General features: G+C 46.9%; 1 protein-coding gene across 15 annotated transcripts in view; it reads right to left on the bottom strand.

Moving 5' to 3' along the window:
* Tenm4 (teneurin transmembrane protein 4) overlaps positions 1 to 25,986 on the bottom strand; it is a 700,311-nt gene that overhangs the window by 71,992 nt on the left and 602,333 nt on the right. For all 15 annotated transcript variants that reach the window (XM_087558479.1, XM_087558500.1, XM_087558515.1 and 12 more), the window contains 2 exon segments: positions 15,668 to 15,884; positions 1,972 to 2,091 (listed from right to left, as the gene is read on the bottom strand). In XM_087558479.1, the coding sequence (XP_087414605.1) occupies positions 1,972 to 2,091; positions 15,668 to 15,884 (337 nt within the window).

Raw genomic sequence — 25,986 nt, 5'->3', positions numbered from 1 at the left:
TGTGTGTGTGCAGTTGTGGGTAGGGAACTAGTGAGCGTGTCCTGGTGCTGCCTAGAAAACGCAGATTGTACAGCTGAGTCAGAGGCGGCCTAGGTCTTCAGTACATTTGCACTCCTTCTCACCTCCTGACTATCTTTAGTCTCATGGCTTCTCCTGTGTAGCAGGCATAAGCAAAAACTGAGTCAAGGAAGGGGGAGTGGAGTGGACTAGATGTTCGCTGTTCCTGTACAGCAGAGGGAGTTTCACACACTACGGGAACAAGCGATAACTTTCCCATACATTATGTCTGTGTTGGAAAGAACATTTTCAGCCTGTGGTGCATGGGCGAGGACTTATTTGAAATGCAAGTTCTAAGCGGCACCCTTTCTGTGTCACAGCGTGGGAGGTTGGTGCAGGCATCCTCCCTCCTGGTGCTCAGTGCCCCCTGGAAACAGTAGATATGGCCAGTAGAGCACAAACATGGAAATCGTAGCCCAAAGATGTCGAAGAACAGGCAGTTCCCAAGATCACAGCACATAGGATTACCGTGGCGTGTTTCATGGTCCTAGCCTAAGCAAACCCGAGGGGCCTGCTGACTGACAGTTTGCTCTTTCGTGTGGAAAGTTTTGTGGCAAAAAGAACAATCTCCAAAGCTCTCGTTTGGGCGACTGTTCCCCTGTGGGCGGTATCGTGCTAAGAATACCCGTGGCCTAGGATTCCCACAGCTGCCATTTCTGTACTACCCAAAACCCGAAGACAGACACAGTCAACAAAGGAAGCTCCTTCATACCCTGGTGGGTGTTTGCTGAGGGGTTTCTGGGCAGAAACTGGGCAGGTCAGGGAGCAGTGGCCTGGCCAGTTTGCTCCCTGGGGACTGGCACAGACCTCTTTTAGCTGTGCCCTTCCTACTGCCATGGAGGAGGGGAGGCTCCCCACACCGTGCTTGCCAAGCTGTGTAAGAGGCACACATGTCTCCAAACAGATGAGTCCTGCTTCATTATCACCTCGGCTGGGACACGCTCACGTCTGATATTGGATTAAAGAGGTGCTAAAATCAATCAGGCTGGAGCATAATTTCCAACACAGAGTGAGGAATCAACCTTATGGGCCCACGCTCAGCCAGATGGACGGACATCACCTGATTTCATTAAAAATAGAGGACTTCTCGCCACCGACAGCTAAATATTCCACTTGCCTTCTTTTGCTCTGGAATATTTGCGTTACCCTGTCCTCGTTTTCCAACAATTTGTAATAATTAGTATTTTTTACACCCACTATTTACTTGCTTACCATGTGTCATGCTAGGAAGTGAATTCTTGTGTGGCAGGAAGCGATGACTTATTAGACATGAACTGTAAGCTAGGTGTTTCCTCACCCACTGTACTGTCCTACCCATTTCTCGAATCCTCACAACTGGTACGTAAGGTAGATGGTGTTGGAATCATGCTTCCGATAAGCAGGTGAGGTTTCAGGGAGGCAATATTTGTCCAATGACTAGGCATACTCTAGTCACGTGGTAGGGGGAGGGCCAGAGCCATTAAAGCTAGGAGCCCTAGCTTTACTTCATACTGTTGATGGTTCTCAGAAAAATTAAAAGGCCAGAATCCTGCTGCCACCTAAATGGCTTCTATTGGAGCAGCTTCTAAGCAGTGGGAAGGTAGAAACCGAATGGTTAGATTCCAGGAGCCATCCTATCCCTTATAAAATAGTCCCATGAGGGGTTGGTCAGTGGGCAGCATATGGATAAGGGACCCTCTGTTTACATGAGAGCCTCATGAGAAGAAGGTATTGTGTCTACAGTCAAAGGGACAGAGGCCAGAGGCAGCAGCAGGTCACCAGACAGTAGGTCGCAGAGCTGGGTGTTAGAATGTAGGTTGTCTGGGTCAAGGTCTGACTCTCTGTCCATGTAATCGATCCAGGGCAGCCATGCTGCAAGACTACAGGCACTAACTCCTAGGCCCTAACTCTCCCGGCCCACAAAGGGTCTCCTACCTGCCATCTTGCCGACTGATTGTGTATCCAAAGAGAGGGTTATTGATGAAACTGATGTTCACGCCAACCAGTGGGGTCCCATCTGAAGTCATCACTTGTCCACGGATGACACAAGCATGTCTGTGGGAAGAGAAGAGAGAAGAACATGAAATACCTTTCACGGTCTGCACAGACCCCGATAAGTAAGTCAAAGCTAGAAGGCTGGCCGTCTAGACATGACTAACACCCATGAGCCCCGCGTTCACTTCATGTAAACAATAATTTCTTTAAAAAAATCTCTCAAAGCATCAACATGTCCTTGAGAGATTCACTCTGGGGAAATGATTTTAAGTATCTCACTCCATTATTATTTTTCTAAGGCTGTCATCTGCTGTGAGGGGAGAAGATGGCTCCCAGGGAGCAACCTGGTATAGTTAAGCATGTGATGAGAGTCCAGTGGCCTAGGTTCAAATCCCAGCTCTGCTACTTCCTAGATCTCTGAACTTGTGCAGGTATGTGACAGTTCACGTAGCCTCACTTTTTGTTTTTGCTTCTGTTTTCTTTTTTACATCTTGGTACAATGTAACAAGGATATTCTAAGTAACAATAACCATCATTTTATTACTGGGGGTGAGAACAGGAGAGAACAAAATGGCGACTGGACTTTTATCTGACATCAGGGAGAGAAGGGTAGATGACAGCAACCCCTTGGGGTGTCTGCTTGGGAACCTGTCCCCAATCCCAGCTCCTTCTCTCTTGTCCCTTGTATTCTAGACAACAAGCCATGCACTTTTTCGGCATTTCCCAGGAGAATGTTGTGTGTTGCCTGTATCTGTGTGACACTCTCCCGTCTGCTTAAAATGTCATCTCTACATGCATGTCAACAGTCTTGCCCTTCAACACCTACTCCAAGGGACTTCTGTAAAGCCTTTCTAGATGTTTCTGCTCAGAACTCACATCTCACTCCCTCCAAACCACACGCCAAGGCCTTGGTACCTTGCCAAGCTGCACATCCCTCTCCTCTCCACCCAGACACCAGGCAGTTTGAGGGCATGGCAACGCTTTCTCCGTAGTGCAGTGCCTGGATCATGCCTAGCAAGTGCTTGGTCACCGTGAAAGAAATGGGGGATTAAGCAAATAAACAGGCCAATTAGCAAGCATACGGAGGGATAATTTTCACGTTTCAGAAATAGAATAATTTGATAGATGACATTTGCTAAGGACCTCAAAGAAGGAAACAAACCAAAAGAAGACCTGCCCTAGATGCAATGGTGACAGAATTCCTCCCTCCATCTGGTGGTTCTAAAGGCAATTTGATGGAGCCTCTGAAGGAACCAACCAGGAAGTTGCAGGGATCCTTTCCCTTTTGTAACGAGGAGACTGAGGAGTCTTAATATTTGCCCAAGGCTATCAGGAAGGTGGAAGCAGGAGGTTGGGCTGTGGACCTTCCATTTCTAGGCCAGATGCTAGATCAATCAGTGTGTCTGCAGGAGCAACGGATGGGAATGAGGACGCTGGCTCGAGTGAGTACTCTGACAGGCCAGGGTGCTGTGGACACAGACACTGGTGACAGGTCTCGGGCAAAAATGCAGATGCTAATGTTCACCTTCTCCTCATTTTCTGGGTTCAAGAACCCCCTTCTTTCTGGCCTGTGGAAGAGCTACTAATAAGGCCTGTAGGCACTAATGACCAAACTCTATCCTATCTTTATTAGGCACCCAGATCCTTACTTCCCTCAAGTGATAAACTTTTCTCTGTTTGATGAGAAAAGCAATTAACACCAGGCTTGTAAGCAGCTGGTCTCACTGGTGTCACTTGTCCTTTCTGAAGGCAACAATTACCCACAATGCACCACATGCCTCGCCCTCCCCCCCTCCCACTCCCAACTCACCTCACTCTGCACAGTCTGGCTAATGCTAATTCAGTCAGCGGTTTCCTTCTGAGGCCCTTGGTCTAAATGTAATTACATGGCAAACCAGTTAAGCAGGTGAGGCTCAGCAAAGACTTTCAGTCCTGTCCTGAAGGTCTCCCGATGTATTTATGTGAAATTATCTTTCCACTAATGGGAGGGATTTATTCCATCAGTTGTACTCAGCTGGTACTGAGAGAGGCTTTCTTTAATGGAGGACAATTGAATTTTGTATTGCTGGAACTTTGTCCTTTCAGTGAATTACTAACAGATCTCAGTGCCTCACATCCTGGCTATGATCCAGCCTCCTGACGTGCACAGTACCTTCGGATTCTGCCTGGATAGTAACCAGCCCTCTGATGGTGGTTTCCTTCGTGGGGCTGCCCTGGCTACCCCCACCCCATACACATGCAGACCAGCATCCTCTGATTTATCTCTCTTGTGGGGATTTTCTGGTTGTTGGGAAACATTAAATCAGCACCATTTGGCTATCATTTAGTCTCCATTCGGCAAAGCAGAGCAGATGTAATTTTAGGGCAGGCTCCTGTGGATTGCTGTGGATCCTGCAGAAGATTAAGTTGACTCCCCCAGCGCCTGCGGGCCACGGAGCCTCATGGCGAGACGGCATCTGGCTCTGAAACCAAGTCCTAGAGGGAGACACTTCCATTCGATTTCTGTCTGACCCGGGTTTTCAGTTGTCAAGGGAATCTGTTTAATATTAGGACTTCCCTAGCAAAGGAGACAGGGCAGTGACTTTGTGGGGGTCTCTGCATATGCTTCATGCCGTGTGCTTTGGTTAAGGGGGGCTTGAAAGGATGTGTGTGCTAGGTAGGTTTCCCAGGGATGGTTTTCTCTATGCAGTTATTCAATAGGCACTACCAGTGGGGTGTTGGTCAGTGTTAAAGGACAGATGGGTAGATGAGAGACCAAGAGGGAGAGAGTAGGAAATCGAGAGGGAAAGGGAGAGAGGCAGTTGCAATTAGTGGCATTTACCCTTTCCTGTGGTGTATATGCTCCCATCATGGCTGAGTCCAAGCTACTAGCCTGATGCTACTGAATACAGAGTTGGGAATGAATGCGCAATGGGTGCTATTATGTAATATTTCCATCTCAGGGATAAATTAGTCTCAACAAGCTCGAAAGCAATGATAGCCGTAAAATATAATAAAATACTTACAAAGTGATACGTTTTGAATATTTGTAACTTTTTAATATGTTTCAGTTTCATGTAGTTTAATTTTTAAATTTTAAATTGAAAGTTTTGTTTTATGCATAGGAGTGTTTTGCCTGTATGTAGGTCTGGGTACCACATGCATGCCTGGTGCACATGGAGGTCAGAAGAAGGCATAGGATCCCTTGGGACTAGAGTTATAGACTACTGTGAGTCATCATGTGGGTACTGGGAATCAAACTTGGACTTATGGAAGAACAGCCTTTACAGTTTAGCAACCAGCTTCCCAAATTCCCAAACACTTAATGACCAGTTCTCATGAGCACAAATGAGATGCTGTTTGCATTCCCCTGGGTCCCTGACCTCATATTAAAGGTCAGGCTTGGTGTTATGGCAAGAACCAATGACCAGGGGTGAGACTCATAGTCACTCTCTGGGGGGTTTCCCCATATCACAGTCTTATACGTATGTACTATGCATGTGCTAGTTAGTTAATTTTTTTCAATTGGATATTAACTGGGGTCATCTTGGAAGACAGAATCTCAACTGAAAATATGCCTGCATCCTATAGGCAAATCTGTGAGGTCATTTTCATGATTAATGGTTGGTGTGGGAGGACCCAGACCACAGCAGGCAGATGCTCCTGGGTTCTATAAGAAAGCAAGTTGAGCAAGCCACGGAGAGCAAGCAAGTAAGCAGCATCCCTCCATGGTCTCTGCTTCAGGTCCTGCCTTGAGTCCTGCCTCCAAACAATTCACGATAGATTATAATCAGAACATGTAAACCAAATGAACCCTTCCCTCCCCAAGTTGCTTTCGTTCATGGTATTTTATAACAGCAATACAAAGCAAAGTAGGACAGTGTCTCTTATTTTCTCCTTGGTCACTTTCTTGGGATAATGGAGAGTGGAGGTATTATTTTCTAGTCATCCTTAGAATGACTCCCACTGTCAGCTCTTCAGTAAAGCTGTCACCAAGTCTTCCTGGTACAATTAATCACCCTTTCCTCTGGGCTCATCTAGACTCAAAAGCATCTCTCCATGACTTTGATTGTCCCACAATTACACCGTTCACATTTACAAAGCCTTCTCACATGCCTGGGGCTGTGACTCACTTCTAGTAGGTAGAGTAAGCAGGGGCTGCAGCTGACCAAGTACTTGAAACCCAGGGAGAAAATATTTGCTCAAGGTCACCCAGAGATGAACATAATTGGCTAAGCTTAGTTGTCACTTTTGAATCCTTACTGTGACTGCTGTGTCATATGTCTACAGCCATAAAAATCCCAGGTACCTCCTACGAGCCAGGCACTGTGCTGGCTGCTAGAGTGACTGAGGTATAAAAATCCCATTTCTTGATTACTTGCTGGAGCTCACAGAAGCCCTTTTGAAATGCCTTAGTGTGTTTGTCCCTGTTATCAGAGTGTCAACACATGGAATTAGCATATGTCAGGCAGCTGGGACACAAAACAAGCAATTAGGCTGGGTGAACCCTGCCAGGAGGCAGTGCTCCTGCCAGGCCAGCTGGGGTGGTGTCACATATACTGGCATTAGCCCAACTGCACACTTAGAGCCTGAGCAAGGTGCCCTTGCTTGATGACAAGATCTGCATGATGGCTTCCTGAGGCCAGAGGCCAGGCTTGGGATAGAGAAAAGAGTCTGCTGGAGAGACAACAGATGGATTGCTACCCAGCCCTCCCTCAACACAGAGGAGGGTAGATTAAAAAAAAGCAGCCTTGACTGCCACTCAGGGGAAAACAGCAGGAAGAAGAGTGGTTGGCGAGTCGCAGTTTCTTGTTCTGACTCTGGGAACTAGGTGCTTCTGGAGAGCCACCCACCCCTGGTCCTCCATCCTTGCATCTGTTAACTGTCCTGAAGTTTTCCCCAATCCGGGGTAAAAAAGAATCCACTGTAATGCTCAAGAGTTGCAAGCTGTGCTTTTCCAAAGAGTTTTGATCGTTTGTACCTGGCACTGTGCAAACGGTTGAGGCAGCCTTCAGACCAGGGGGCTTCAGAGTCTTAATGAGGTTCAGCGCATGCGTGCTCTTGCCTCTGAGCTATTCTTGCTGCCTTCCTCTGACCGTGCGCACGCTAGAAACCTGCCTGCTCCCCTTTCAGATTCAGCCACAGCATTTACCAAGCAGTGGCCGCCATTCCCGCACTCCGGGGATGTTTCTGAAGCAAACAAGTCACACAACTAGGACAAGCTCCTTCCCAAAGTGGACTTAGCTCCACATAGATGGGACGAGTCACAAGTCCCTCAAGCTCTGTTCCCAGCCCGGGGCAAGGCCAGCTCGGGGCATGGCTGATGTCCATTTTTAGTAGGCAAAGGAAAACATTGTCTAAGGGGCTGACTGTCTTAGAATTTGAAAGCCTGGAGTGGCATAAGCTTTTAATAAATTATTTACTGAGTCACGATATGAGATGCTTTTCTTACAGAAGGTGAGGTAGTGTCAGAGAACCTTAAGCCACTTGACCTTGATGGGGATGTGGTTAGAGAGACCAGGCTGAGAGCTGAAACTTCTTCCCAAGGTGGGAACTCCTAGCCCCGGAGAGTTCACTTGGCTTCTGCTTGCGTCTCTTGTTTGGAAAAAAGAAAAAAACTTAACAAAAATGCCAGGAGTCATTAGGTCTAGGTTTACTGTGTGAGGTACAGTGCATAAATAGGAAATGCTAAGGGAAGGGGTCTGCAGCTTCCTTCTTGGTTATTCAATGAAAGCGGCTGGCATTTGGGGCATCGGAGAAACCATTAGGGATCTAGGTAGCAAATTCTAACTGCACGTTTTCCCCGCCTTATAGTATTTGCCGCTCTGTGCTGCTGCTGGTTATGTAAATCACCTCACTGCACAAGGTGCTTTAAGTGGATTTATAAGCCTGACTTGTACAAAACCTTAAACCGTCTTCTGTGAGCTCCAGCTGATTGAATGAGATTTTTTTTTTTCCAGCACCAACCACAATTTATCTGAAGTCTGCAAGAGACGTTGTCTGCAGTCATACTGCTCTCAGAGGAGGCTGGGCTCCCGGCCCAGACCAGGTTGCTCTTCGCCAGTACTCTGTAGTGTGAAGCCTCTTTGTGTGTTGTGCTACGTCGTGCGGCGTTAAAGAGATGGTTAGAGCCAGCTGGAGATGTAGAGGGTGACGGCATCTCGCTGTAGAGATTTCTGAACTGAAGATGCTGAACTTGGAACGTGCATGATACAGCGGAGAGCAGATGTCTCTACCATTTACAAGTCTGTGACCTTTGGCCTAGTGACTCGGCTGTGCCTTGGTTCTTCAAGTTCTAAAACAGGAGCCATCAACTGAGCCCCTCTGTGCCGGTTTGGGAGTTGGGGTGGAGACCTAAACCCATCACTAATTACAGAAAGTACTCCTCGCAGTGCCTGACAAGGAGCACACTACTGGTGAACGTTCTGGGTTATTTCTGTATACAAGCTTCTCGGTATTTTATCTCATTGGCCCTTTAAAACAGCCCAGTGGCAATCAGAAACTTCGCGACACAGAGAAGAGTGAGTCTCCTCTGTTCAAGGTGACTCGTCTCACTTGTCCAAAACCTTGATCTAGGTCCCCTCTCTTTATGCACTAGATTGTCTCTGCTTCACCATAGCCTCCTCTGCTAATGCTTCCTGTGACAGACAGGGAGGACCGCGCTTAAGCTGCAAAGCAAACAGAGATGGTAATTCCTTTTGAAATCAATAAAGGGATGATCAAGTGGCCGAGGAGGAGTTGTTAGCTGCTCATCAGGATGATGCGCTGCCTGCATCCTCAATTGAATCCACCTTGTTGCTTTATCATCATAAACATTCATTTCAGGGAGGGGAGGGATTTTTAAAAACCAACATGAATAATATATTACGGCTGACATTTTGGAGGAAGCAGGATCTTTATCTTTTTCCATCTTCCAGTAGGTAATTTATCAATGTCTTTCTTTCCTTTTATTTTTTTTTTCTTCCCTTTTTGGTAACTGATGGGGTAGCCTGTCAGCTCAGCTTGTTTTGAAAGTGCAGGAGTGTAATTCAATAATAAATCCACTCAGAGGCCAGCTGTCAGGAAGCTGCTGTTTATCTGAAGTTCATTAGAAGATCCTCAGTGCTCAGCCTCTTGGAGGGTCTTGGTTGGCCGTGTGGGGCCAGGGACAGAAGCGGGGCAGGAGTCTGGGTTGGGGAGTAAATGCTCATCTTGGTGGCACCAACACTTGGGTGTAGTTTATGCTTGGTATAACCCATGTATGATGTCCCATATATGATCACGTCTGTTTCCCATTACCTTATTTGTTTGTAAACTCTCATATTTAAAACTTCTGAAAAAGCTGGGTTCCACTTAAGGCCTTAACAAATTCTGACGGCTTAAAAGGCATGCTGGTTGTTTTCTCTCTGTCCAAAGCTGATCTTGAATCTTGACTCAGACACAATGCTTGGATGTAGTTTGTGGACTTTTCTGGTCTCCCTCACTGTGTGTCCCCTTTCCCTGCAGGCCCTTTGTGCTAACCATATCCCTTTACTTGACTTGGTAAGCCCACCTTGATCTCAAACAATGGAGCATACCTCCTTAAGAGTATCTCTAATTATCTCCCAGCTCCATTAAAATCCTCTATTTTCTGATGAACCTGGAAACTCATGCTGTTTCCTATCTTGGTTCCTCAATCTAGCATGCATTCTTCACTCCTGTATGACTGAAACCCACAGGAAGTAATACAGTTTTTGTTACAGTTACAGCACACACACACAAACACACACACACTTGTCCATGCACACATACACAACACATGCAAGCATACACATTTCACACACCCTCACACATTTCCTCACACTCTCACATTTCCTCACACTCACACACACCCACCTCCATCATGTACACACATGCTCACACATTCATACGGCTTCACACATACCCCTTCCCACTTTGGGTGATCCTCTCTGTGCTCAGCATGTCCTATCAGCTGAGTCTTGTAGCATCATGCTCACAGCTATCTACCGACTGAGTGAGCTGACAACTGGCAAGACTTGCCAATGTCTTATTGCTTCTCAGACCGAGCCAGGGTTCTCAAATGGATTCTCGACCTATATTCAAAGAGCTGAGCCTTCAGCGCACACCTGGGTGGTCATTTTGTCAATGCGTCTTCCTGTAATCTTTCAACTTGTCTAGCATTGCTAAGAAGTAACTACCCATAGAGGTGATACCTGCCCTATACCCTGCTTTTCAACCTTGGTCTTGCTCGGAAGTCTGCATGGCCAGAAGAGGAAATTGCTCTGCCCTGGCAGTTTCTGGGAGATACTTGGGCTGCTGTCCCTTTCTCAGTTGCCTGATTCCAGGCTCCATGGTCTGTGTCCTATTCTTTCCTTTCTGCCTGGACAGCTGGAAGCCCTTCTTCCATCGGAAACCTCGGTGGCTCCTTCCCTCTCACTCAAGTCTCAATAGCAAGTGCCTCTCATCATCGTTGCCTATGACAACAGGCACATTGGCCCTGGTATCCTGGTTAGAGAGAACAATGGTATTTGAGCTACCCAATGTGGTGATGGTGATGCGTAGGCTTGTGTGTCTCCTCCCACTTTAGGATCCCTCGAGGTTATTCAAAGCTCTATCACTTTATGGACGTCATATCACATGCAGTGGAAGAGTGTCAGAACTACTATCTTGATTTAAACATATTTCTGAACATGTGGTTTAGCCACGTGTTGTGTGGGGTTCTGGGATATGGGTGTTATGGGGTTGGGTAGGAGGTGTTTCCTAAACGAAACATGGGCCAAAGCCTCAGTCCTTAGCTGGGAGACCTAATCAGTCAGAGGTGACTGGATCACAGGGATTGTGACCTAATTGATGGCTGGATCCACTGATGGAATGAATCATAATAATTTTCTACATTATTGGGATGGTAAAAACTAGAGGAGGCAGGACCCTAGCTAGAGAAAGTAGGTGACTGAGGGGCATGTTTTGGGGGACATTGTTCCAAGTCCCTTCCTTAGTCTCAGTCTACTTCCTGGTTACCAAGAGGCAAGCAGTTTTGCTCTGTCACACACACTTGCCCCCTGATGTCCTGCCTCTCTAGAAGTCCACAGTAATGGAGCATGCCATCCATGACTGACACCTCAAAACTGTGAACCAAAACAATCTCACAATCTCTCCTCCCTTTAAGGTGTTCACTCAGGTATCTGTTGATACAACACTAACTTTAATAGGATGGCGGGGAAACCTTCCCATTCTTCATTCTTCTCTGAAGTGCTTCTGCCTCAGCTCTCCAACTGCATTTTTTCCCTATGGAGCCCAGTGTCCTGGGGAGCTGTGGCTCACTCCTACCTCTTCTGTTACTTCTGTCACCGGATGGGGTACTATACCGAAGCATTAGAATGCATCCCCTGTCATACAGCGTCTTGAGTAATGTATCCTTTGAGGGCTCTCCTGACTCTTCATACCAGGCATGGGATACCCACTGAGGGAGGCTTGGACTATGAGAGTGACTTGTTTACTTCTGTCACTCATGGGAGTTCAGCCAGTTCCAAGCAGTGGCCTTGAGCCATCATGGTGAATCTTCTTGGCTCTGACATATGGCTGTGAGTATGCTGAGCAAAGCATTTACCTTTCTGAGGACCGCTGTCCCTATAGGACTCAGAGGCACTGTGGGTGACAATCTGCATCTTGGAAGCTGCTAAACGGGATCCTAGACAAACTATACAACTTGTGGTACAGCAAATAGGATGTCAGGATTTGGGTTCAATGCAGGCTTATTGTTGTTACCCGTGGGCACTGAGGCAGGCCTGCCTGTCTATCAGCTGCACCCCGATGTCACTAGATTCCTCACTGACAAGGATCCCAATGTTAGCTGGCTGGCAAGAATGTGGCCTTCTCTTATCCTCAGATAACGATTCGACAATTTAAATCCATTTCCCTCTGCATGTCTACCGGACTCTTCTGGAGGACAGCTGATTCTTAAGCTTTGCTTGCAGTTAAGGAGGTGGAGGTGGCAGCTCTTAACGCCATGACCTCCGTTACCTCCCCATTAGGTAATTATCAGAGGTGTTTCTGGGTAGTGGGTGCTCCAGGTCGAGGCTGTGTGTACTTCTTTCCATTTAATTCTTCCCACAACCCTGACATACACATTGTTCACCCAGTCTCTCAGATGATGGGATTGGGCCTCTGAAAGCTTAAGGTCTGAGCCTTCCTTCCCCTTCTCCCTGCCCCTCACCCCTGCAAGGTCATACAGCAGGGAAAAGGATGTAACTGCCCTTCAGCCCAGGTCTGTCTGATTGCAAAACTTATGCTAATTTGATGATAATGCCACCATCTCTATATAAAATCTCCTGTTCAGTAGCAGACCCGGGTATAGACCTTTTATTTAAATCTTTTCTATGGCTGCTGCGAAATGTTTACATGATTTCATGGATGCATGGCTTATGGTAAAGCTGGAGAGGAAACACTGGGCTTCCCCATTACACTTACAAAACCTTCCTACATGACAGGAGAGAGAGCAATACATCCAGGTGGGGAGCTGACTTTACTTCACCTCAGTGGCACCAAGAAGGAAGGGTTTTACTTCACCCACTTGAGGCTATCGGGTAGGCCATCAGCTGCTTGGTGATTCTGATGACTAGTCACCCGGGCTTATTTTACAGAGGGACGTTTGGGAAATCTATGGTGATTGATGGCTATTTCTTCTGCATCTAGATGAGTGAGGAGCAGGGGCATGGTGGCTCCAGAGATTGTCAGGAGACAGCGATTCCATATGAACGTTTCAGAACCTTCTGTTATCTATTCATTTGTAGAACAAATATCCCATTACAGGCCCTTCCTGAGGTGTCACGGGTGTGAAGGGATGGATAGCCTCTGCCTTTGGAGTGTATGAAATTTAACTGAAGGTAACAGACATATAAACAAGGACCTGCGAGCTGTCTTCTCTGACTTCCGCTCTAGTTTGATGTCTGGCAGGTGATCTAACCCTGCTAGAACCTGAATCCTCTGTTTAAAACCAAGTAAAATATATAATGTGTCCATCTGCCTACTCCTTCCTTCTATACTTTCTTCCTCCTCCTCTTTCTCTTTCCCCTCTCTCTTTTATTTCTTTGTTCCTCAGCCAGTTTATGCCCACACACATTCCCTGAGCAGCTCCTAAATGCTCTAATGAGTGAGACGCAAGACTTTCCTGTAGCACACAAGTTAGAGAGGTGGCAGATCCTGTCCTAATTCATTTCATTTAGTTCTTTATTAGATCCATGGACACGGGGTGGGGGGTGACAGAGCCAAGAGCTGAAGTGGAGCTTGGCTTTGCATGTTCCCCTAGCATAGGCTTCTCAAGTCTGTGTGAGCATTCTATATTAGAGAAACAGTGTGGGAGCCCAGAAGGTCCCACGGTACCTCATAGAGCTTAAGCAACAGGCCCAGTACGTAACCAGGAGGACACCCAGGAGACATGTTCCTGCTGGCACAGATCAGGCTGGCACAAACAAGGCACTCCCTAAACAGAACAGCTACAGGCAACCGACAAACCGTAGCCCTAATTGGATGCCATATGGGTCGGTCATGAAAGACTGAGCAAGTAAGGTTTTCCTTGGTAAGAATATTACTTATATCTGCCATGCCAGGGGAAGGGCTACAAGCATACACACAAAATCACACAGTTGAAGAAGACAGCAACAGCTTCCTACTTAGGAACAAAAGCAGCACATCTGACCAAATACATATCTCACTTCACTTTTGCCCCTAACTCTTGCTGTCCCTAACTCTAGCATGTGCCTGGACTGGTGCACCTGGGAAAGCATTCCACCCTTTTGGGGTATGTTCAAGAGTGTGCCCTCTAACGTACCCATGAGTTTTTTGTGTGTGGGGAGAGGTGGGGAGTGGTGAGAAGTTAGCTCTCCGCCTTATTTTCCCAGACAGGGTCTGTTTGTCATTGGACCTGGAGTTTGTCATTTCAGCTAGAGTGGCTGGCCAGCAAGCTCGGGGTCCCTGCCTGTCTCAGTTCCCTAAGAAAGGACTCCGTACCCTGCAGTGTGGTTCTGTGGTTTTATGTGGGTTCTGGGGTGTGTGTGCATGTGTGTGTGTGTGTGTGTGTGTGTGTGTGAGTGTGCGTGCGTGCGTGCGTGTGTGTGTGTGTGTGTGTGTGTGTGTGTGTGTGTGTGTGTGTTGGGGATCAGAACTCAGGTCTCCCCAGCACTAACTCCCATATCTCTAAAAGGGTGGCCTGTTGGATGCTGCTGTAGGTCCAACCCTCTCTCTGGGTGCGAGTGCTTCTTTTCTTTGATTTCCCCATGTCCTTGTGCTCCCTGCTAGGACTGCTAGGGTAGCATGGGTGGGCTTTGAGGCTATGAGGCTGTATCCAGACTCCATCACACACAGAGGGGAGGCCTTGGTACCACCTTATGGGGCACAGTGGCATGGCCCCATGGTCTTTCGGTCTCCACTCTTATACCTGCTTTTGGAGCACTGTGTGGTGACTGGTTCCTCTTCTGTCTGATGTAGACGCCTCTCAAATCAAGAGCTTCAGGATGACTTCCAACAGGCAGCAGACTCTTCCTCCTGCGTGCCTCACCCCCATACCCTTTCCCTGCTCAAGAAGAAGCCATCAACTTTCTCCTGGCTCTGCTTTTAGATACTCATCCTGGTGTCAGATAATAGCACCATCTACCCAGGAGACCTCTCTCTCCATCCTCACACCCGTCAAGCCCTGCTGATCCCTCATTCCCACGGTCTCATCACTTTCCCTCGGGGTAGAGACTCCTTGGCACAGAAGTCCTGAACATGGAGGCATGTGGTTGGTGACTTCCAGATCCACTGTGCTGATTCACAGTGAAGATACAGACACACAACACATTGCTGTATTGGAAGACATTTCAGAGGAATTATAAATATTTCTTTCTGGCTCAGTATCGTGACCTGGGGATCAGGGAACACAGTGCCATCTTTTGATAGCTCCAGGATCCCTCTGTGCCTCATGTTTCTGTGTGAACTCTTACCTCTGAGCCTCCCTTCTTTTATTTTCCTACTTAACTGCCTCTCGTCTTTAAGACTTGTTTCTTCTATGTGCATCCTAGATTCTCCTGCCCAAGAGGACCTCCTCTGTGCCACTTAGGACCCTTGCCAGAAATTTTGGCCAGGCACATTATAACTGTATTCATTTTCTACCCCAGTAGACTGCAAGTAACCACCGGGCAGACAGTGTGTTCTACTCCTTTCTGTCATCTTAGCACTGGACCTGGTATAAAGTGTGCCTCGGTGTGAAAATGTCCAATGCACGACACAACTGTCAAAGAAAAAACTCGTGGACATGTGGCCCGGGGTGCAGCAATGGTCCCAGCCTCCAGGTTAGTAAGGTCTTCCATCAGCTCTGAGGACAAACAGTGTCAAAGCCCGTCAGCTCGTGTGGAGACCGCAGGATCAGAAAGAGCTGACTGCAAAGTGGGTATTGATCCACGATTCCCCTCAGACCTTTGGTTTTTCACTCTCCCCATCTATCACCCAGTGGGAGCAGCGCTGCTTTGCTCATAACAATCCGGAAGGCCTTGGATGGCAGTTTTGTCAGTGTGGGTCTGGTAGCTACTTTTTTGCCTCTCTTGCAAAGAACCTCTGAGACCCGTCCACCTTCTCAGTCTCCTCACACCCAGAATGGACTCAGTCTCCCTCCAAGGGCCTCTAGAGCCGAGCCCCATGAACTTACCCTCCATCAAAGGGGTTCTCCCCAGGGATGACATGCGTGCTGTCCCTGCCCACGAGAAACTTGATTCGGTCGTAGAAGGAGTGCAGGTTCTGCTGGGATACCGGGGCCTGTGTCTCTTGGATGATGTCCAGAGGATCAGGGGAGCCTAGGCACAGCGGGTTGACATGGCAGAGGGGCTGGAGGCAGCAGTCAGGGTCCATGCAGTCTACTAAGCCATCTGCAGGGGTGACAGAGCATGTTGTTTAAACAACTATAGTCAGTCAGCCATGTTTGGCCAGCTTTCAATGCAGGCAGAAGCCTAGGCTTTCTCTGAGCACAAGAAGACCTAGGAGCTTCAGATCTTGCCTTTCAGTCTAATAGGTGAGATGGATGAGTAGGCATACTGTGTGCACATTCATTCTTTCCTCTCCTGAAGAGACAGCAGAAAGCGTTTATGGGAAAGCTCGGAGAGAGAGAATGCATGGGCACCAGAGATGCTAAGCTAAAGTACTTAAGGATGAAGCTGCTGTGTGGGCTGGGGCGGCTGGCCTGAGCTATGTAGTCTGTGCTGGTGGGCTGGAATGTTACCCTCAGGCTGTAGGTTCCCCTAACGTCTGGAGAATGAAGACCACTTCATCTGAGGTGCACTGGTAAAACTTACGGGCCAGACAGGAAGGATGGCAGCACTGAGGTTGTATGTGTAAAACCAAAGCAGCTTGGGTTAGAGCGGCCTTCAATGGAGAATGAGCAGTAGGTGGCTTTGAGGGACACTTAGTAGGTAAAAGCCAAGACCTGGTGGACACCCAACTCTAGAGTGATGAGGAAGCAGGGATGCTAAGAACCCTGTAACTGTAGTCTCTTCCTCAGCTGTGGGATCATGCGACCTGAGGTGCAGCCCTTATCCCTTCAAAGGCCCAACCCTGTCTTCTGTGAACGTCATCTGCATGGAGTTCTCTTTACCACATGGATGGCTCTCTTCAGGATCCTAAACTATTCCAGCTCATCTAACTTTCCAAAAGTGCAAACAAACAAACAAACAAACAAACAAACAAACAACCAAACAAACCGAAAAACCAAACCAAACCAACCAACCAACCAACCAACCAACCAACCGACCAACCAAAAAACCGAGAATATCCCAGAATACAGATATTTTTGCTTCATTAACGCAGAGTATTTTTATAGTTCCCAAATAACAATTTAGGATGGGTAACAAACCCAGACATTAGAAAATATTGACCGTGATATGGGACAGGAAAAGCCCAAGGTCATATCTGTGTGTGTTATAGGCAGAGATGGGGTGTGTAGAACCTGGATTCAAATCTAGGCTTGATTGCTCATTAGCTGTGTGACACTGGAAAACTTTAACTACCCTGACCTCAGATGTGTTTTGGTCAGCTCTGTTGTACCCTTAGCACTTAGGAGACATGTTTTAAAACTGGCCACATCAAATGAACAAGCAGCAGCAACAATGACGACGACGATGACAGTCCAAATAACCAATGAGCAAGGGAAGCAGGAGATAACATGAATAATATCTTCAATCAACCATGTTCATCAAATGATACGAGGGTAGGATCATTAGGCATGGAGACCAGAGTTCACGCCTCAGCACTGTCTGGAAGATTGGTTCCAGACAACTTGCCAAATTTAATCTGAGTACCAATGTCCTCACCAATAATGTGGAAATAATGCTGGCACATCCACCTCGCTTCTGGTTCCAGGACTTACAGTGTGCAATCTGCATGCCCAGAGCATGGCATATATACTGGCTAGCCTCAGGTCCTCACCTTCTCATAGGCTGTGTCGCCTCTGGTCTGTGATATGTCCACTGGCAGAATGAACAGTGTTTAAGGAAACTTATCTTTAGTCAAAGGCCAAGCTTCTTGGTTGACTCCAATCCCAGCATCACCTTGAGTATGTTAGGGACAATCTTCTCTGAAAATACTCTCCTGCCTTTTTCTGCCATTTCTGTATAGTACCCAAGAGAATGTGGCCTCCTTGCAGGCAGCAGAGTGACAGAGTCTGAATTGCAGAAGTTGACAACTGGGGACCAAACGTCTGCTGTGAATCTTCCCACTGTATAACCTTGGGCAAGTCAATTAAACTATTCTTATAGCTCTTCTTTTTAAAATTAGTAAATATTCTTCAGTGTGCGTGCATGTGTGTGTGAGTGAGAGAGAGAGAGAGAGAGAGAGAGAGTGTGTGTGTGTGTGTGTGTGTGTGTGTGTGTGTGTGTATGTGGCAGTCTATAGGAGTTCTCTCCTACCCTGTGAATCCTAAGGATCAAGCACAGATTGTTAGAGTTGGTGACAAGTTCCTTCACTCATGGAGCCACTTTACTTGGCCAGCTTCCTGTGTTTCTTAAGTGTATAATAAGAGTGTCAGGTAAGTTTCCATCCCACAGTAAACTGTATAGTGTTAGATCCCCAAATCCAACACAGTATGGAATACATAATGGGTACTTAATAAAGGATAGTTTCCCTTTCTGACCCTGAACCTAGAACATGGTTCACTAAACTGGGGGAGGGGGACAGGCTATTTACCTGTGTACCCTGTGTCCCTCACCTCAGTATTATTTTGGGTAGCTTGTCTTTTCCCTTGCAGGAGCACCCATCCTTTCCTGCCATCAGCAGGTCTCATCCCATGCTTCCCTGCTGCCCTCATCAGACGTTGCTTAAACACATAATTACAGCCCAAGCAGGGGGTTATTTGCATTCTGCTATTGATGTTAGCATGACAGCTTCAGCTGCTGCATCCTTAACTCTGCAGAGACACTCCATTATTCAATCCCAGTGAGCGGGGACGCTGACCATTAAATCAGCTAGCACAATTGAAGGGCCGTGAAAAGTCATGGCTAATTTGAAATTTTATTAGCTCTTGCCTGCTCTTGTTTACCACCAAAGTAGTCCCTGGAAGCCAGTCTTTTACCTTCTTATAAACACTGCTCCGTGGTACCTGAGAGGGACTGTTTCCTGTTGGGGATGTCTACTCTCCATTCTGGAGGAGGTGAGCCAGGAATGAGGGTGGTTCTCATCGGCAACTGCGTTAGGTTGATGAAGCTGACAAATGACAGTGATGTCAGGCTGGGCATTGTGCTAAATACTTTATGATGATGAGCAATGATGGCTTTGGCTACTACCCATTCTGAGAGGTAGCCACTGTCATCACTGTCAGTTCAGAGGGAAGGGACCACAGAAGTGGTAAAGTTGACTTAGTGACGGTCCTGAAGGTATTCTGTAAAGAAGCTAAGGAACTCGGTTCTTTTTGATGTATGAAATGGTCTTTGAGTCATCCTGGCAGGTACTAAGTTTTAAGTGGAGGAGAGGGACACAGAATGCCCTAATAATGTGATGCTCAGTGGAAAGTGATTTCTCTCCAGCCAGATGGCCACACCCCATCTACCCATGAGTTGTGTGACTCTGTACAAGTTGCTTAATGTCTCCAAACCTCAGTGTCCAGACCTTTAGCTACGCATAATGAGAGACAGAGAAAGCGGCTTCACTCTTTAGAATCTGCTCCCACTGCCAGGCACGAGGCTTCCTTTTGGGTATCTTACGACAACGAAACAGATCGTCTAGAAAAGTTGTAGATGGACAATCTGTCTCCAGCCTGGGATACAGCGTGTGTGCCCTACAGAGCCATGTGTCAGACCTTAGGCATTTTAGGATTGCGCCTTGCACGAGTTCTGGAAAATTCTCCTATAAACTGGGAATGTTCCTTTATTTCTCTTTAGTCCTTTCTTCGGGATACTCGTAAAAGCTGCAGGGGCTGTCTCCTATTTCATGCCTTCCAACCCTTTCACTTCTGGCTCTTTATTTGTGTCCCATTCTGATATATTTCCTCAGACTTCTATTCTACTTCACTTATTTTTCCTTCACTCGTGTCTGGTCTGCTGTTTAATTTGTCCCTCGGGTTATTAATTTAAATGACCATACTTTGAGATTGCAGACGGTCTCTTTGGGACTTTTCAAACTCTGCCTCCCGCTTTTTCCTTCCCTGATGGTGGAGTGTCCCATCCGTACGGTTTTTAATATATCAGTTTATCTCTGTAGTCATATAAAAGCTTATTTATGGAATACTTTCTGTTGGATGAAGTGCTTGGGAGTATGCCATAATTGTATGCCATAATTGTTATGCCATAATTGTTAACCTCAACCTGTGGTCAGCCACTTCCTGCCCTTACTGGGGCTCTTACATGGATGAGTAACCTCCTCCAGCACAGTTTCTGGTGACTTCTGCCTGCCGTGCCAGAGCGCCACTCACGCAGGACTGCCTCTTAGCTTGGCGTTAGTACTCTGTCTTCTGTGCCTGCTGCCCTGGCTTTCAGTTTCAGTTTCTTTCTGAGTTTCAGGGATCCCCTGTCCCCCACTTTCTCCTTTGCTGAGCTTTAAGAGGAAAATGTTCTATCTTGTGGTCAATAGGGTGCTATGATGATCTACTTGGGCATTTTGCTAGAAATAAATGTCTCAGCAAAAGCTCTGAGCTTTTACCTCCACCTGTTAAATGAAGCAATGTGAAACCTACTTCACAGAGAAGCCATGAAATTGGGGGTAGGGTAGTGAGAGGCTGCTATGTGAGGACCCGGCCAAGGATGGTTACTGGTGGCTTCTGACAGGTGTTTCCCGTCAGCAAGCATCCTGGTATCCTGGCAACCAGTTGCTATTTGATGGAGCCCTGATCTCTTCCTCTGCACACATTCCAGGCAGGATTCTGGGTACAGAGTGACCTCAGAGGACTGAGATGGATAAAGCCAGCCATGGTGACACATGAAAGTGAAGGTACTAGAGCTCTCAAGGGCCTTTCAAACTAGTGTCGTTGAAAAGGAGAGATCACATAAACCACACTCTTACCAGAAACTGTAGGACTGTGGAATTGCTCACTGTGTGCATGGTGAATTAGTGACTGATGACAGGCCAGAAATTCTGCTTGCCTGCAACCTGTTGTGCTGATGTCTCCTCCTTGTATGCTCAGCAAATATTTGCTGAGCAGTAAACATAGGCAACTTATTCACTATTGTATTTAAGTGAGACACATATTTTGAAATGAATGGGGCTCACAAAGTTCACTTACAAAGTGCATTATACAAGACCAGCATTTAGGCAAAATCTTTGTTTTTAAAAGTAGAATATAGCAGCCTGTAGTGTTGTGTATACCTATTCCTCATGTGTGTGTATGTGTGTGATGCATGTATGTATGCGTGTGTCTGTATGTATATATATATATGTTTGCATGTATTTCTGTGTGTGTGTGTGTGTGTGTGTGTGTGTACATTTGCATATGTGTGTGCTCTTCCGTAATTCAATTTTCTTAGGCAGAGATGATAAGTTTTAGGAGATATGTATGACAAGGAGAAGTTATGCTTTGGGACAGAAGAGTAAATCCTGGGGAAGAAGCGATCAGTCTGGAATTTTGGAGACTCTGTAGTTTGAAAGGTTTTGTATTTTCTGAGTACCTCATGACTCATGCTCCCAATCTAACAGACAGATCAGTTTGGCCAGGCCCATCAAGGGTAGGAGCTGTGGCTGGAGCCAAGCAGGAAGAGCTCGTCCTTCTCACTGAGAAGAAGGAAAGCCCAGGGGATGGTGAAGATCCCCAAGATAGAGACGCACCCCAGCTCAGGGTGGGGTGTACACTGGCAGGGAGAGACTGCTTAGAAGCAGACAAGCATTACTAAGAATAAGCAGTTTTACTGTGGCTGTTTGCAGGTTTCCTTAAACAGGTAGCTGCAAGTCAAGGGAGAGCCGGCCAATCTCATCTTGCTGTTCTGTGCAGTCGGCTGCAGAACTGTCTTACGGGAAGCTGTGAGCAGCCCTGGGGAAGACCCTGGGGAAGGAGGAAAGAGTGTGCCTCCCTTTCTGTACACATCCCAGAGAAGTTTTTGTCATTTGCTATAATGAATTCTGTGCCTTCTTTCAAAAGGGCTTGTGAAATCTTTATCTGCTCTTTGGAACACAAGATTTTTAAAGGTCAATTTCTTTCTTGTCTCTTATCACGAGAAACGTGGTTTAGAGATAGTCTGGAGGGTGACCAGATTGTAGGGCTTTGTGTGAACGCTCCGTCCTCACCGCGGGAGATGGGGTGGGGGGGGAGGAAGGACAGAGAGCTTTGTTCTCACTTTTCTTGAAATTTCTCCCGGACTGCATCTGTCAATTTGGGCATCGCCACCCATGATTGTCTTTCAAGGAACCAAGAGCCTCAGAGGAGATTACTATCCATTGCAGCTGCCCAGAGAAGCTTTATCAAAAGGATCTGGCTGTTTAAATTCCAGCAGAGTCTTTATTCTGGCATCTTCTTTGGAGACTTTATAGCTCCGTCTAGTCTAGCTCTCCTGCTGATCCACTGTGTGAGGCTCCGTATCTTACTGTACTTCTCCAAGACGCCGTGTCCTTGTGTGTAAATGTTTCTGCCTACAGGTTTGTTTGGGGGAGCAGTGGAACGATACAGATGTAGACCTTTTATTTTACAAACATGCGACTTCTCAGGACCAGGTCCTACTCGGTAGCACACGCTAGCCTTGACCTCACCGTCTTCTTGCTCAGTCTCCCAACTGTTGGTGTGAATCACCACACCCAGCTTGGAAGAGAGAACACTGAAGAAAAAAATACTCAAAATCCACCAATAATGAAAGAAAACATGGTACCCTCATGTGAAAGAAGGAGTGCACAATTTTAATGAAAAACAGTTATGGATGAATGTATATTTTATGATAAACACAACGTCCTGTGAAGTTTGGGTAGCAGGATCAGGAAGAAAGCTGACACAAGGGACAGGTTGAGTAACTCACCCAAGGTCACACAGTCAGCAAGGGGAGCCCGGGATCTGATTGTGTTACATTGCCTAATTATAGGCACTTTAAAGTTATAACCTGTAGCTCTTACTGTGACCCTGCAAGGGAGGCATCATTCCCATAGTTGGCAATCACTCTGCATGGAGGGGTTACTGTTTCACTGTCTTTGAAGTGTTGGTGGTAGGGATGGGATGAATTCTCATGGATGCTCATTGTGTGGCATTTGAGAAGATGCATGTGATAGCATTTCATGCAGGGATTTGCACATGGTGAGGTGGTCATCGTCAGTAACTGAGACCCACAGAGAAACTGGTGCTAAGCTAGTGCTTGCTTAGGGTCCTAGTGCTTGCCCCTCTGGGCCCTCTCAGCACCCAGCCTCCCGGGGTGAAATCTGAAGCATTTGAGAGGCACTGAGCAACCCCACAGAGGCTCAGGAGACCAGCTGCTTCCTGGTCACAATCAGGATGCTTTCTGCTTCTCCATTCAGAGGACAACAAACCACACGTGACGACAAACAAGCCAATAAGACTTCTCCCAGTTCAACTGTATGGGTTACTTTTTTGGTTTTTGTCCCACATTAAAAACACTGGAATAGCATTCTTAAACCTTGGGACTCAAGTTGAATTTGAAAAAGATTGCTTTAAACCTAGAAAGTTGGGGGAGGGGGAGAAAATGGGAGTTCTCGGGTAGCTTGAAGGGCCTTGGTGGTTGACAAGGGAGCCAGGTCTGAGGTCTGGGTATAGGGAAAAATTCTAATACCCTCAGGCTGGGCCTCAGAGACACTAGCAGACTGTTTCAGCCAGTGGCATAATCTGGGTAGAATAGCAGCTAAGCTCTGTATCCTTCTTTCAGGGAGATAGTGAGGGACATCAATGTCACCCCATGAATCCACCATTGAGCTATAAGCTGTCAAATGATATTGGGGTTCTCCCATGCTCTAGAAGCCTCCGAGACATTTTTCTCAAAGCCTCTTCAGTTCTGGGTAAACAATCTACACATTATTGAAGGAAAAGAAGTCTGTACGGGAAGAAGCACTCAAGATGTATAAGGCCACATGCAGTAGCTTAGCTCGAGCCTGGCGTCCTAGTCAGGGCCAAGCTATTGGCTTTCTATGTGACTATGATGAAATAAATGAGGTCTCACATCTGGGTCCCCAACTCCTTGTCTATGCCATGCAGGGGAGGAGAGGGGAGGAGATAAAGTTACCTCTGGTCTGGACTCAACAGTAAGCTCTGCTAATTTCCCCTTCGAGCCCCTGAGTCATCTCAAGCACTCAGAGGGCCTCTTGCTCTTTCCCCTCTACCCTGAACTACTTTCTGGTATTATGCTATGGCCCTGCCTTGACTGACATGAAGGTGGCTATTGCATTGTGCGTCCATTAGACTTACTCATTTGGATAATAGTCTCTTCCAACCCAGTTGTCTCTGCCTGGACAAGGCCAGGAGATAAAAAGGCCAATGAGGATAATCTTGGGCCCTTCTGGTCCATGCTACCTTGCAAAGTAGGGATGCTCTGGACCTTCTTCTGGACTCTCCCAGGGGATAGAAAGCCCACTGAACTTATAAAACCTAGAGGCTTCCAAAGTAAGGTAAGCTGAGAATCAAATCCAAAGACGTGTCCTTCTGAGATGGCTTTATCTCCAGTCGTGATGACCCATGGGGGTGTCTTCCTGGCATTGCATCTAAGTTCCCTTTCAGGCATTTGACAATATCAGCTGAATGCCTGGATACTCTACTGTGACAGCAGGAGCCCACAGTGTCACCGTCACCTCCTGCTTCCTCTCTTTCTAGCTTACACACTTTGCAAGGGCAGAGACGGTTAGATTTATTTCTGAAGTCATAGGAGCCAGGGCCTGATGCAGTGCAGATGCTTGGTGAGCAAACGAATGAACTCACAGCACAGCTTTTGTATGGCTTTGCCACAAAGTACGTACAAACCCATTTTGCTCTATAATGTGCTGAAAAAACCGAGCATGTTCTCCTGCGATTGGGGATTTTCTGGTTGTTCTTTTTTTTTTTTTTTTTTTTGCTTTCTGCTGGCTCATTTCTCAGAGCAGCTGGAGGAGGCTCCATTTCCCTAGGGTCTAGATCATTTCCTATAACACTGGGGCTTGGGCTACTGTGGGTCCAGGTTCTCTGGGAAAACTGTGGCTTTTCAGTGCTGGCTGTCTCTGAAGCATGGCAACCAGGGTGTAGAGTCTGGTGCTCTGTTTTATGGAGAGGAACAAGCAAGCGCTGGTTTGCAGCCTTCTCTTACATGTGTGCATGTGGGGGACTATGTGTTCTCTCAACATCGCAAAAACATTTAGTTCCTTAGCTGCCCAGATGTTCCACAGCTGTTTGAAAGCTGGGCCAAGACCATGGACTCTGGGGAAGGGAGTGACTTCCTGGTGGGGTTTCTCTCCTCTTCCTTTTTTTTTTTCAATGGATGTTAACTGTTTATTACTGGCCTTGCAGCCATGCAGACAAAACACAGTGGAATGCTGAGGGGATTGTACAGACAAGGGAGGCTGACCTCTTTCCCATAGATGGAGCCTCATTGCTCCCTCTTACCTGAAGACAAGGACACTCCATACCCTTACTTTCTTTCACTTGCCCATTTCTGTGAGATCTCTTGAGAACAAAACACCCCTTCCCTCAAAAAACTCCTTCCTGCCTCAGTATCCTCCTTCTGATAAATGCTTTCCTACTTCCACAACTAACACATAACCCTGCAAAGCACTTAGCATAATCTGTTAACTCTCAGCCTTGGGGCTTTCTCCTTCCTGTGAGCTTCTGAGCCTGGTGTAAGACACGGTCTTCCACAAGAGACTGGTCATATTTGGGGAGACGAAAGATGCCAAGTTTCAGCCAGATTTAGGGACACGCCAACACTGTGGGATCTCAGGAGGACATGTCTCTGCTTAGAGATCAGGGCTAAACCACGAGGGTACCTTTTTCATGATTATTCCCATAGTCTCAGTTGGGGGTTGTCTGTGTGGCTGCCTTCTGGGTTTGGACAATGGGCAGAATGACTGTACGGTAGCTCAGATAAACATCAGTGCTGCAAAGTGCTGGGACTCTAGAGACAACACAGCCAAATACCACACTTTCCCACACTTGGCCTTTTGAGCCTTATGAGGTTTGAGACTGTAGGAACATCCTAGGTAGGAAATTTCCCAAAAGTAGGATGCTGAGTTTCTAGTTTACTGATTTCTAACATTGTACACTACATTAGGAAGTCTCTGGGCTTAAATCAAAAAGAACTGCTTAAATGTGTCAGCTGACAGCATTAGAAAGAAAAGCCTTTTGGTTTTCGTATCTATCTTTTTTATTTTCCCAGGAATCCCCTTAGGTTGGTGGAACCAGAGTCATCTAGGCGGGAATGTGGAGTGTGTTATGGTTATCTTTATGCAAGTTTACACAGTAGAAAAATGAAAGCTAATTTTATGCCTGATATAAAGACTTGAATAACCTTCATGCACAGACTGCCTCATTTCATAATTGAGGAGAATAAGGCTCAGAGACATCTAGTATCTTGCCTATGGAGGTATGGGGAGTTACGGTCATTG

The sequence above is a fragment of the Rattus norvegicus genome, chromosome 1 (genome assembly GCF_021556685.1).
Source record: "Rattus norvegicus strain SHRSP/BbbUtx chromosome 1, alternate assembly SHRSP_T2T, whole genome shotgun sequence".
NCBI classification, from domain to species: Eukaryota; Metazoa; Chordata; class Mammalia; order Rodentia; family Muridae; genus Rattus; species Rattus norvegicus.
Note: the sequence above shows the minus strand (reverse complement) of the source record. Positions and strands in the feature narration are given on the sequence as shown.